This window comes from Toxotes jaculatrix, chromosome 11, assembly GCF_017976425.1.
Source record: "Toxotes jaculatrix isolate fToxJac2 chromosome 11, fToxJac2.pri, whole genome shotgun sequence".
Taxonomy (NCBI): Eukaryota; Metazoa; Chordata; class Actinopteri; family Toxotidae; genus Toxotes; species Toxotes jaculatrix.
In genome coordinates this window covers 10,427,257-10,441,824 of record NC_054404.1, presented here as the reverse complement: position 1 = coordinate 10,441,824, position 14,568 = coordinate 10,427,257, and the positions used below count along the sequence as shown (strand labels likewise).

The following is a 14,568-nucleotide window of genomic DNA, read 5'->3' as shown; positions in this document are numbered from 1 at the left end:
ATACATATGCACTGATGGACTTATAACCTATTAAGTGTGTGTGTGTGTGTGTGTGTGTGTGTGATGTGCATGGTACACAGACTCTGCCTAAAACCAAACCGAACAAAATATTTTGATGTTTGAATCTTTTTTATTATTCAATATATCAAAGCAAATTAATACACAGCAAATTAGTGCTGAGGGCAGGCAGTGGCATCCAATTGAACAAATGAGCTCAAAAGGGGAAAGTTGAAATTCTAAGAGTTCTGAAGGGTGGCACAACTTCTCAGTTTTTTATTTGTTTTCTTAGGAATTTTTACAGGTGGCATGGAGATTCATTTTTCATTCTCCCAAGTTTTCAGACAGTAAAGGACTCATAGCATGATCATGGGTGTTAAGTCGAACAACAACAGCAGTACTTATGAAACCAGCAAAACGTATTCTGGACGCAAGACCAGAGACTGCAAGCAAATGGAGGAGCTTGAAAATCAAAGCAGGAATGTGTAGATGGTCCTTAAGCATCTTTGGTCTCCATCAGAGACAAAGCACTGGTCTTATTACAGCACTTTGAGGAACAGTGGTATTTATGTAGTCTGATACCAACATCAGTATTGTCTTCTTGTTAGAGGACCTGGACCATGCAGGACCTCAGTGGAGTTAAGTGACTCTTCATGTCAGGTGACGTGGTTTCAGTGTTTCTTCTTGCTGGACTTCTCGATCATGGTCTCCACCACCATGGAAGTCTCCTCATATCCTTTAACCTTGCGGCCATTGGAGAACTTCTCCACAGACTCCACCACCTCCACCTTCTCATAGCTCATCGCATCTGGAGTGAAGCTGCTAGAGCTGGTGCTGGTGCTGGTGCTAGTGCTAGAACTGGAGCTGGAGCTGGTGCTGGCACCACGAGGCGCTGGCTTTGGAGTGGGTCCGCTTGGGCCATTGTCATCCCTGCTTTTCTTGGACTGATCAGCAGCTGGGGTAGGCTCTTTAGGGCCGGCGCTTGGACCAGTGGGTGGAGGGACTGGGCTCGGATCTTTAGAGTGGGGGTGAGGCTCTTCGCTCTTTTGCTTACCTTTACCTCCATTGTCCTTACCTCTTCCACCCTTATTGTTCTCCTTTCCCCCTGCGTTAAGGGGCATGGTGGGACTGAGAGGCCTGGGGTCAAGAATGGGCTGAGGAGGTGGAGGAGAGGGTGTACTGCGCCCGTAGGGCTCATAGGGAGACATCATTCCATCTCTGATAGTGACATAGATGTGGCCAGCTGATGGTGTAGAGGTGTAGAAGCAGGGATCCGGGTAGCTTCCATCGCCAGTAACAAGGACATAACGGCCCTTGGTGTAGAAGTCAGCAATTGGCTCAGGCTTCTTGTATCTCCTCATTCTGTCTCTGACAATGTTACAAAGAGTGTCAAAGGCTTTGCTGATCTGAGCTCCATCTGGGACATCCTGTGGGGACACTCCACTGTGAACAGGTCTCTCCTCTTGTCTCTTCACCCTGTCCTCCTGCACTTCCTCAGATGGCATCACCTTTGTTTCTTCATCTGGAGTCTCTCCAACGGCTCCCCCATTTCTTTCCTCCTGGCCACTGTCTATCACATCTTTTGGGGTCAGCTCCTTCTTCTTCAGGACCTTCTTGGCCAGGATCTTCTGGCGGGGCTTGATGCTGGTGATTTCTTGGATAGCCTGGGTGATATCTGGACACAAATGAGGTCAAACTAGTTGCAACCGGTGAACTAAGAAAAAATGTGTGTACTCTGAATGGTATGCAGCTTCATTAGCTTTGCAAAACTGTATCTCTAAGAGAGTATAGTTATTTCTAACAATGGCAGCTGATTGTATGTGCACTCAATAGTGATTCTCAATGTAAACCAGCTGTGCCCTTACCTCTCCCCCTGCTTGAAGCAGTGGGTGTATGAGTGTAGCGGTAATTAGTAGTGAACAGGGTAATGGGAGTGCCAATTATCGCTGAATTCAACCTGCAGAAAAGACAGCAGTGAAATGTCAGCCATTCAACAGCCATATGCTGAACAGCTCAGCTATGCAGGAAAACCTGGTGAGGAAACTGGTAATTCACACTTTTTTTTAAAAAAAGGAGGCAATGAGTAACTGAATAACACAAATATAGCTAATCTGACATGAAAACAAACCCATTCTGCTTGTTGTCATACTAGTGTGGTGAAGGAAAACATCTGTTCTCACACAGTGCCATCTGCTGGCTGATTCTGCACCCTGCATGAACGTTGTTGTACTAGTATGTACCTTCTCAGAACATTTTCGGGATGTGGGGGTTTTAATGTCTGTTCCCAAACTATTACCAAAACAAAGAGGTGCTTATCAAGAGGTACAAGATAATTCTCATGGTATCTCTTGGATGTGTGGAGAGGAAGTTGGAAAAGATTTACGGAAACAATGATTAGTATGATTAGTAAAAAAGTAAGCAAGTAAAATGTGAAAAAAAAGTAATATAATTAGAACACTCAATAAGTGTGTCTGTGTGTCAGTGACCTTTTGGAGGCAGTGTACCTGTTATCTTCATTCTCGATGATCCTCTTGTACCTCTCCAGCTCATTCTCAAGAGATGTCTGGTACATGGCCAGGTGGCGACATTCATTGGTGATCTTCTCCAGTGACCTCTCGGCTTCCTCAATCTCCTTTCGCAGAGATTCGATTTGCTCATTGTACATTTGGATCTCATCGTCATAACTCTCCTGTGTGTTTTTGATGGCTTGCTCCAACATTGTAGTCTGAAAGAGACAGAGGGGCAGAGTTTAAGTATGAAATTATGATTAAAAAGTCACTTGAGGAGATTTGTCACTGATGTTATTAATAATAACAATACTAACAATACTAGAAGAAAGTAAGAAATCAAGAGAAATGAAAAATAAGAATAAATTTAAAAGTAGAATTTCAATTAATGTATTATTATTATTATCATTTGTGCAGATAGCAGAGGTATGTCTTTGGTTAATAACAAAGGAGGAGGCCACATAAAGAAACACTCGCTCTGGAATTCGATTTATATACTACATTTGATTGTGCTGCATTCTTTTTCTCTAAATTGTAGCTGTCTGTCATTAGATGGTCATGGCTGACATCTAGTGGTATTTCTTCAGCACCAGCTATTGGCAAAATATTACTAAGGCTCAAGTGTGAAAACCTTTTAAATGCCTTGCTCAATGAGCTGTTACATTCATTTATTCATAGATAAAAACAGTGAAATGAGAAAAGCAAAAGGTAAATTCAACATACCCCTTCAAAAATAATTCTATAAGCATGTACAGACTAAGCACTAAGCATGCGCCAGCATTCTTATCTTTTTACTTAAGATCTGACCAGATTTTGGATAATAAGACACACCACAGCCAATGGGTATTCTCACATGTTAGAGCTAAACCGATGGTTTTCTTCGTCTTCTGTGACAGGAAATTGAATGTGTTTGGGTTTTGGACTGACAAGACAAGCAATCCAAAGATGTCACCTTGGGCCGAAAAACATGATTGTCCCTACTCCCCTGTATTCTGACATTTTATAGACCAAACAAATGAATGAAAATACACTTGATTCCTTTGAGGACTCATCTCCTTTCATGCGTTTTTCTGTAAATATTGGCTTGGCAAGAAAAAAAAAGAAAGGTGGGAAACACTGCGTGGAATCAGCATGAAACCTCTTGTTGTCATGGTGACCATGTGACCTACCTCAGTCTGTAGGCGTTGCTTCTGGGCCTGTAGCTGACAGAGGGCACTCTTATATTCCTCCAGCTGACTCTGCAGCCCTGGCACTTTCCTCTGGGCCAGCAGCTTCTCCTGCTCCTTCACACATTGAGAACAAATCAGTTAGAACGGAGAAGTGCAGTGTGTATGTAAAGCATGGAGGTTACACTGCACACACACAAATGCCAGTCAAGTCTCTGTCTGAAATCTCACTGTGCTAAAAACTTCACTGATTCACTTCTGAATTTAAGAGCATTAAAGCTATTACAATTAAATTATTGAACTGAATATTAAGTTTGTTAAATTGAATGCCAAATTAGCATGCAACATGCTTCCTAAACCTGAAGATAATTAACGTAATTAGTTACATCTGTGTTAGGGCTACCCCAAAAACCCAAGGTATAACTTTGGGCTAAACATAAATCAAGACATTTTGATTATTGTCTTCAATTCAAAACAGATATTTATCTCTTATTCTGCCCTCGCAGTACATTTCCACCTTGTATAGCTAGACAGATAGTTAACATTTAAGAAGAAAAAGGAAGCTGAAGAAAGTTGTTTTGAGGATCTCCTCAGTTTATTCTTCTGTATTTCCTTCCTCAACTTAGTTTTTTTGTAAGACTGAAAAAATAATAAACATTACCAACATATTAACCTTACATTGCACGTTTACAAATAAAATAAGCAGATACATATAAAGAAGACCGACTGAACAGCCTGCGACATATAATGACGCCCTCTGGCGTACAGTCTAAAACATCGCATCACCCTGTACAGACATTAACTACGTCAATGTAACAAACTAACGAGCATAACTCGGCCAAAAACAAGATATAAAAGTGGTAAAATATATCGACCAACTTGCCCCAATGTAGAAGAATATATGCAATTTCTCATTACTTACAGACAAAGATTTAACCAAGGTCCGTAGTAGAGTCAATTCGTAAACGTTCCTACGCTACTTTCTGAAACTGGTGCGTCGCCGATACAGGTCCGACAATAAACAACGACCGAACCCCGCATCTCTAATTAACAGCTCTAATTAATAAGCAGTAGTTATGATTTGAATCTCTTTCAAGTTGGCTCAAGTTTTATGTTGTTACAGTGATTTGTTATCAAACGTTGTAGGCATGAATTTAGTTAGTTTGTATGTCCAGCCAATGCTATTGCAGAAATTTCGTTAGCTTGTTATAAGCCTGCAGCAAACAGGCTCTTCTTATGCCAAATAATTTTAAGTGAGTGTGATACACATACAATAAAATAAAATAAAATAAAATAAAATAAAATAATATAATATAATATAATATAATATAATATAATATAATATAATATAATATCTTTTCCCTTATTTGTTCATCATCATGGCATTCAGGGTACTTGTTAGGCTACATGAGACTGAAAATGGTCAGCTAGGCGAACAAGCTAAGTTAGCTACATAGCTAGAATGCACCTTTATATTTTATACAATTATTATACATTTTCACTGACTAGCTTGTCTTACAAAGCCACACAGTAACACAACTTCTTAAAAGCCTGGAAGTCAGTGGGAAAGCTTTCAACTTTTTTGCCCAGTGATAGATTAAGATAAAAGATCTGATAAAGAATGTTTTGTAATGTTAGCTATAATATTGTACGTTTTGTATTTTGTATTAAATGTTGAACAATTTTTCATTACTCATCTGTACATAGCTGGCACCAAGATGCTAGTAACACCACCAGTCTCCATAATATTAACTCTTGCTAACATTTTCCTTTCTTTTTTTCACAGGATTTCAGCTCAGCAGTGTAGCCATGAGATGTGGCTTTTTGTCTCTGCCCACTGAGATTTACCCAATTAAATCATTTTTGCATCAGAGGCTGCTCTGCCTCTGAGAAATGTTTGTATAAATAAAACCCCAATCTGCTACGGAGACCCTAATCACTGTGGCGCAGTTCCTCAAAAATTAGCATGCACAGCCGTTCTTCCTGGCACTTGCTTCATCATATGTACTGACACTCTCAAACTGCTGGTCTGTCCATGTTTCCCGAGCACTGTTTTACTGTCTGCCTTTCACACGTGCACACACACATACACAAAAACACAGACATGCAGGCACAGGCAACCACTTGGACTGAGTAGCCAGCAACCTCATCAACCCCAGACACGTAGCCAGGGATGACACATGAAAACACCATCTTCTTCCCTGGGGGGACGGCAGGCACACACACACACACATGCACACACAGTGTCAGCATTAGTGACCTCACCTCAGAGATGCCCACTGACACATTGGGAACAAGGGGAAGTGTCTGGTTGATTTGCTGCAAAATGTTTACATAGGTCTGGATCTCTGCGAGGTTCTGTGCAGGGTAAGATGAGTAAAATAAAGAAAACATAAAATACACAACTCAGCAAAAGGATGAGCATCCCTAAACTATTCCATTTTGCGAACTTGAACCATTTCATCTGGTCTGCTCACAAAACTCTTGCTTATTTACCACTCACTTCTTACTTAGGATAAAAGGCTTTAGGTGAAATATGTTTATAAATGGTGCTAGCATTTCTTCACAGCAAATATATATATATACTTTTTTCTTTAAAATCCGTTTGCACAAGCATGATCCCAGACTCAGTAATAAAGAGCAGTTATATTTCCTCTCTCCGGAGGGATGCTTCAAAGCTCAGGAGCACAAGCCTAATATTCATGTGAGACGACTCCCTATTCTTTCTCATATAATATAGTAAAAGCAGTGCCCTTTGATGTGCTATCTCAATATTGCAGAGTCATGGATTAATTCATCATGAAAAGCAGCACTGGGTGAAACTAAGAAAGAGAGAAATTGCTCAGGCTTGAAAGTCTATGAAAAGTGCACCTGATGCATTATGTAACAGCCTAGTTCTCCTTTGTCTCAGTATATTTGTGGCCATTGTGTTGCACCTTCAAGCCATTTCTCTTGTGCAGAGGGTAATATTTTAGTTTTTGTCTTTCCCCCTGTGCATTTCTGTCAGATGTGAGTCCCTGTGAGGAGCAGCGTTACAATATCTCTGCAATCCTTTCCTCAGTCACATCACAGAAGGTAAGTTGTTGCTAAAGCCCCAGCTACATCATAACAGATCCTTTGGCACCTATGTCAAGGTTTTGTTCCCTGTCATTTGAAGAGTAGGTCTGAGGTCAGCAGTGTTCAAAAGCAACAGGAAGAAAAACACATGTTGTTTTGTAAAATACTTTGAACCAATATTCTTTGATGGAGATAAGGTTTCTTGACAGTTTCTTGTGAGTTTTCCAATAAATCCATGCAAAATTTCTTGGTTATTGTATACACAGAGTTACATTATTTGTTAGTTTATTTTTTAGATGAGTCCATTTTGATCGTTTACCATTAGCAACACTTACCTTCTTGTGTCTGTCTCTGGTGGAGCTGATGTCGTCCTGCAGGAACTGTGATTGAATCTGATACTCCAGGTTTCTCAGCAGAGCACTGTCAGCCTCCTGTGAGCAGAGAAGAGAAGAACAACAGTAGGGGGCCCAAGGGAAAAAATGGTAATAAAAGGTACAGTGTGAAGAGTGTTGAGGTCAAGAAAAGCCAAAGAACCCCAAAGTGACATACTGCAGTCTTACAATGATGCGGAAAACTCTCAAAAGTCAAACCCTGTGTCATACTGGCAATCTAAGGGAGAATTAAATTTCTTCAATTTATCTAAGGTGTAGCAAAACCACTATAGCAAAAATAAAATCTCATTTGATTTTTATTCATTACTTTTTCCCATCATTTGTAAAAAAAAAAAAAAAAAAAAAAGAAAGAAAAAGAAAAAGAAAAAAAAGCTATCTTTGCTTTCACATACACAGGGTTTTTCCATGTTTAAAAGTTGGAGTATTACTAAAATGTTTGCCTTTGCATGATTGCGTAAACAACCTTAATTTCATCGACAGTACCTTGTTTAACTGTTCCAACGTGCCCCGCAGCTGTTCTTGATAATCACATTCATTTCTATATCTGGAACATAAAACATCTTGATTATAATTACTATGGCTGCATAGAGGTCACCTAACAATAAAACATAACTATGGGTCATAATAGGCTGCTTGCACAAAGGACCTATGGGCTTGTTTTTACACAGCTTTGTGTTATTTGAATCTAGTTGCATGCTTGTTTGGATGTGTGCTCGCAGTGAGACAGCAGAGATTAACACTCATCTCCTTCTTGAAGCTCAATACCCCTCTGTTTGTAATGAGTCAGAGCCATAAAGAGAAACTACATGTGGTGAAATTCAGCTATCGTCACCGGTTGATAACACCACAGTTGGTCAATATTCTTCTCTACTCATCAATAATGTAGTGTGGATTTTCCGCCTACAGACAGCTGATTACACCATGTTTCTAGATAGCTGTAATTAAAGGTTTGGTTCACCTTAAAACATTTTTGGCTCTGTGTCTAATGGCATGTAGCCATGCAGAGTTTTTATGTCCACGTTTTGAGGGCCTCTGTGATTCCTGCCAACACACTGAATACAATGAAGATGAATGGGATTTTGTCTGTGGTGCACACGGCATTGAAAAATGTTTACTGTGGATAATTCACAAACCTCATTGTGAACCGTTTTCACTGGAACAAATAGTCCTTCTGTAAACACAATACGTTCTATGGATTATCCAGAATAACAAGTTTCTGGAACGAGCTTGACTGTTGATTTTTTTATATATATATAAAATGCTGACTTATGTGAACAGCTTCTATTGTATTGGGGAGGAGCAGGGATGGATTTCATAAAACCTGGGAAAATGTACCTACAACTGTGTACATGAATATGACCAGTGGTAAGTTAGCAAATTTGGGTGCAGTTTGGCTGTTGAATTAACCAATATTTATTTCAGTTTAATGTCTAACATCTTGTTTCATGACATTTTGTCTTGTGAAGTAATCATACAGAGTACAGAACAGTATTTAGTATAAAGTAATATTTCAGCAGTTTTCGTGATTACATACCTGATCATAACTACAAGTTAGTATAATGACTACTTCGAAAATCACATGCATTGATTATCTATTTATTCATAGTTTCCTATATTCCCTGTTTAGTATCAGCTATCTGCTTTTTACAACCAACATCTTCCCCTTTTAAGGGTTATATCTCTTCATTGCCTCCTCTTAATTCTGAGCATATCTCTATAAATTTCTAATATCTCAGTTTCTGAGGAAAAAGTTTGACCTTTGACACACAGATAAGACCAACCAATGCCCACTCTCTTACTTGCTGGTAAATTCATCTAGCATGCGGCAAGCATCCTTCAGCTCTCGCTCCAGCTTGGCACGGTCGGAGGACAGTTCTCGAATGCGCTGTCTGTTGATTTCAGTCTGCTCTGTGAAGACCTCCTCGAGGCCACTGGCCTCTTCCATACGCTGCAATGTCTCCAGCTGCTTGCGGAACACGGCGTTGCGCTGCTCCAGGACTCGCGCCCTGTTGATGTACCGGGCAAAGCGGCTGTTGAGCTCCTGAAGGCTCTCCCAGCCTTGGATGGCTGAGATGCCTGCATAGGATTCAGAGTCCTCAGGTTCCTCATCGAAGACATCTGAGCGCTCATACTTTTCCTTGCGCACCTCGCGCAGGTAACTGGTCTTGAACATGGTGGTACGCTTGTCTCCCCTGGGCTGGTGGTATCCCTGGAGTGCTTGGTCCCCTTCAGCACCTTTATTGTGTGAAAACTCGGGTGCTCACCCTTGGCTGTCTCATGCTAGACTAACCGCAGCACAGCACTGTCTGGTGGCGAAATAGCCCCCAAAACCTCCCCCTGGCTGTGGCCACACATGCTGCGAGCCTGGGGCCTTCCAGGGTGTATTGTTGTCTTTGTGGCAGAGATTAGAAAAGCCATGCTGTTGATGACAAAGCAGAACCACAAATACAAACAACTGACCGCCCCGCGAAAGCACTGGGTTGTCACACACCATTATTTTGGTTCTTAGTCAGCTGCTTTCTAGATCCCTGTTTAATATGGCAGATTGGATGGTGGCCCGCACAGGACAGAGGGGAAATTTCGTGCAGCTCATTTTGTGTGGACTGTAGAAAAACTACTCCTGCCTAAAGTGGCTAAGTGTTGACACTCTGTGCACTGGGCTAAAAAAAAACAAAAAACTGTAGCCTATTCTTTGTTCACAAGTGGGTACAAATTATGTTTTCATAGTGTTAAGTCTTACACAAAACAACATTAGGCCTATAGAAAAAAAAAATCATGTTTGATGTTTAGCTGGCAGGCCCAGTTACAGAGATACATGGTTATACAGTAAAGTGAATGTTTAATGATTGTTTTTATCATGGTATCGGTTCTAGCCAAAATATAATGAAAAATAGCACTACAAACAGTGACAATGTGAGACTGAACTGAAACTAAGGGCTGACCTAAATATCTAATTAAAGTTTATTTCTACATTGTGTTGTTTAAAAGAAAAACAAACAGCAAAGCCCATGTTCAAATGGAAAGTAGACAAAGTGACAATTTTTGCGTTCAACTGTCGGTAGCCAACATCTCTATATCTCTTCATTTCCATTTTGTATATCCATTCTCTTACACTTATAGTAACATTTAGAAAAGATGAGAGTGAGAGTGATAGAAGCATTTGGGGGAGACAGAGGAGCTCCTGCTTTGGCTTGCTCTCTGCAGGCTGTGGTACAAGGTCAGTCAAAATGTACCTCTGGACAGATCCAGCAAGCTGTTCGTAAAACGGCTGAATGAAACACACGTCAGATGGGTTTACATCAGCATTTCAGCATATTTTGGCCGCAACAAAGCTGGTGGCTCAAGGGCAGACTGTGATAGCTGAAGTATGAAAATTAAACCACAAAACAAAAACTCTAATGGAGTAAAAGAAAGTATATAACTGAAATATCTGATAAAAGAGGAAATTTAAATTACAATTCTCAGTTGTAAAAAGAAGAAAGAAAAAAACCCCTCATGAAAGTATATCAGACACTAACAAACATAAAAGCAGAAACTGTCTTACAATGTCAGCCAGAAACGCTGCATTTAAAAGACAAAATCATCAATCTTACCCATTTGAAATGACATTCACAGTGTTCTATTGTTTAGCATTCAGCACTTGCCATTTCCCACAGCACCAAAACCACAGTTGTTCCCTCCAACTAATGAGCGATCTCTTCAAGGATGCCGGACTCAGTGCCTGTGTGAATCTCCCTGTGCATACAAGGATTGGTATCAGTCACTGAAGCACTAGATGTATGCAGTACATCAGTCTGTCCTCATGTATCTGTTGTGGAATGGCTCCTAAATCATCCACAACATTTACTCATTACATAATATAAGCACACTGAGACATTGGTAATCTATAGACCATCATGTTACTGATGTGGACACTATTGCATACTGCACAGCATATACTGGCACGGCGTACATCATTCTTTAAAACACGTCATTGAGGTTTCATTGTGAAGTCAGCTTTAAATCCTTTTCCACACTGTGAAGGACATGCAGAAAGTGTGCAGTAACATTTAAAGGCACAAGTTAGAGAAAGTTGATTTTAATATGATTCACAATTTTTTTTTGTGTGTAACTGTAACAAGGACTCCACACGTACTACTACATATTAATACATGCCTATGTCCTACAGAAACAGATAAACCCAACTGAACATCCAGTAATTTGCAGCCTATATAACTATATATATATTAGCATGGATTCCATTTCACTGCTGCTTATTCCCCGGTAACATTGTCATCAATAAACTACCTCATTCTCTGTCCACCCTCTCACAGATACCATAAATTATAGGTCTTGTGCATATTCTTCATGGGTGGAGAGAGAATGCTAGGATCACGTTGCTCCCTTTTCCATCTATACTCATTGGTTACGAGTGGCAGTAAATCCAAAGCTTGGGTGAGATTAGAGAACTGTCCAGAGTTGGAAATGAAAGCCCAGAGTTCATCCTGTGCTCAGGCCTCCTGGGCTGCAGTGACAGACACTAGCAAAGCTGAGCAAGTAGCCGCTGATATTTAAAGGGTGATAAAAACCAGCAGAAACATGCAAAGGCAGTTTCCTAATCTCTTGTGAGCTGAGGGGATGAGCATTTTCAAGTTCTAGAAAAGAAAACTGTTTTTTTTTCTCCACCTTTGTCCATTATAGATGACACAAGGAGCTGTCTGCTGGTTCACTTGTGTCTCTTGTTGTCTGTTATCATATTTAAACTGTGCTGACTCTTTCTACCAGCCTGCTGCACCCAGTGTGAGGGGACACAAAAAGCCATCTTGCTGCTATTGACAGATGATTGTCAGAGGCGATATAAAAAAAAATCAGCAGTGCAAGCTCTCCATCACAATAAGAAATTGATCCTACAAAGTCATCAGCTCGGCTGTCTGTGACTGTTTATCCACTGTTCAGGATGGTTGACCATAGAAATATGGTCCTGACAGTCTTCCACAGCTCTGTCTATACATTGACCCCCCCAAACAAACAGAGGAAAAAGAGATCTGAATAAATTTAGTCTTGCTAATTAGTCTTATAAATGTTTCAGCACTGCAGCAGGACTATTTCAAATTATTATGAACCCACTCAAACCAATCAGAGGCACATTAAAATGGAAAGAATTTCTAAATAATATCATTCTTTCACAGAAAATGAGCCAAGCTTTCTTTCTTTCTGATTATGAGCAAACACATTCCTGAACGTTTCTGACATTTATTTCTTTTCCCAAAGCCACTACACAATCAGTGTCATGACTTCCAGTGTGAATATCAAACGCATTTTGTTTTTGTTTTTTCTTATCTGAGATTGGCAGCTAGGAGAGCACTTGGGACCAGAGATCACAAATAAAAACATCCTGTTCACAAGTGATTGCAACTGACTGCCAGGCCTGGAAAATGATGTTGGACTGATGAGTTTTAAAATACATACATTTGAAAATTTGCATTACATGAGTAGATGAATGGGGATCTTAAATGGTGCTAAATAAACTTGCCTTGCCTTGCCTTGCCTTGCTCTAGGGAAGTTTATAGCATACTGCAGCTCAGCGTTTAGCTTTGGTTCATAGTTTAGGCATGCTTGCACATTATGTGTTTGATATGCATATTTTATGATGACATCATGAAAGGGGAAGCCAGAAATGTATCAGCGTTTGTAAATCTAAATAGATCATGTGAATGGTGTGTTCAGTCAAGAGTCGCTAGACTATAAAGCAACTAACTACTAACTAACTACTGCGTTGGACTGAATATGGAATTTGTGAACAATTACAACATTAATTTTAAAACCTGGTACCCTCATCACCTTGAATATTTTCTGCAGTGCTTGAGAACTCTTGATCCTGATAGGATCACAAAGTAGAGTTGTATAACTTTAGGAAATCAAAGACACACAAAAGTGATTTTTCCTCCATTTTTCTCAGCAGTGATATTTGTTCTGTCACAGTGAAGACCCAATCAGCACGGTGCAATGTGACATGAAGTTCGTCCTCTGTCATTGTCTTGGGTACGCAGGCAAATCGCTTTGTGAGACATTACAGACCTTGTAAAACAAGGTATTACAGGCCACGCGGGACAGTAGCTGCAGTCGTTTGTTGAAAGATTTGGAAAAACAGCAAAAAAAGACAAGAAAAGAAAAAGAAGGAACATGTCTGTGAAAGGAAAGATCATTATTGGACTCTCTGGGATCCCTCCTTTCCACATCCCTGGCCTCCAGGAACAAAAATAAAATGCAACTTGACAAAATGTCACATAGCCTAAACCGCTGTCAAAAGTGCAGGTTAATGAGCAAGCTATTCACTAACTCACAAGTACTGAAATGCCCAAAGCTGCAGAAGGAAGGGATTTGTTCCCTCCCTGTGTGTCTTCAACATGACAATGAAATGTCAATGGATGTGCATCTTGGGGTGTGTGCATTTGGGGTCAAAATTCAGTTTGGTTGAATGCAATAATTCATGCAGCCACCTAGGAGAACACAACCAGCCTTGCACTATGCTATGCTGCACTTGTGCTTTATGTGTGAAAGCCCTATTAGACTCTGATAAGCCTACTGCACGCTACCTGCTCAGCACCAAACACCACACTGACAAAGCATTTAGGATGTCAGGAGCCAGATATTTCCCCCAGGGGGTTTTGGGAACCAAAAACAAAACTAGTAGGAGAGTACTATACTTAGGCCAGATGTTAATGTTGCTCCATATCTGCTGTAGGTGTTTGCTGACAAAATCACCATATAAACTTACAAGCCAATAATATGTCAGTGTTGCTTCTGCCACTTCCAGGTGGCCAAATAAAGTAATTGCAGGTTTAGTGTCAAAGTAACTCATCCCTTTTGTCAAGGGCATGTATTTGGTTATGATCAGAGAGATGAGAGCAAAGGTAATGAGTTTTACCAGGTGATGCTTATACATGATTAAAAGTGCATCTCCCTTCTGATGGTTTAAGACTCAGTGAGATTCAGTAAACAGTTCGCTACCTTTGATATAAAGCGCAGAGCGATATGATAAACAAGAGACTTGAAGTTGAAAGGATGCAGGCACAGGCTATAAACAGTATAATCATGGAGCGACTACATATTTTGTAAATCTCGGCTTCCCTCATCCTTCAGTCTGGTAAAGATTAGCATAGTCTCTAATGTAAACCACATCTTGTGTATACTGTATTTATGGACATCCATTTAGATTGTAAACTTGCAGCCGTTTAAACCCTCGCAACGACTCACACGTGCTCGCACACACGCGCGCGCCATCCTCTGTCACTCCTCCTGGAAGAGGTGACACGTGGTTTCGTGGTTTCTCCACCGCGCGTCATCGTCGGATTTATCACTTGAGGCAGAGGAGAAACAGATGTAACTTTTTTTCCCCCCTTCAAAGAAGGCGGTCTGGAGGAAAGCGGATCGCCTACAATGTGCAGATGGAGCGACCTTCTTCTGTCT

The 14,568-nt window shown here is 40.5% G+C and overlaps 1 protein-coding gene across 1 annotated transcript; it reads right to left on the bottom strand.

Moving 5' to 3' along the window:
• Positions 1-189: 189 nt before the first annotated feature.
• LOC121189772 (filensin) lies at positions 190-9,292 on the bottom strand. The gene is made up of 8 exons (XM_041050212.1): positions 8,919-9,292; positions 7,603-7,663; positions 7,063-7,158; positions 5,936-6,028; positions 3,674-3,787; positions 2,502-2,722; positions 1,863-1,954; positions 190-1,672 (listed from the first exon to the last, which is right to left on the bottom strand). The coding sequence occupies exons 1-8, from the start codon at positions 9,290-9,292 to the stop codon at positions 669-671; spliced, it is 2,055 nt and encodes a 684-aa protein (XP_040906146.1). The 3' UTR covers positions 190-668.
• Positions 9,293-14,568: the final 5,276 nt, after the last annotated feature.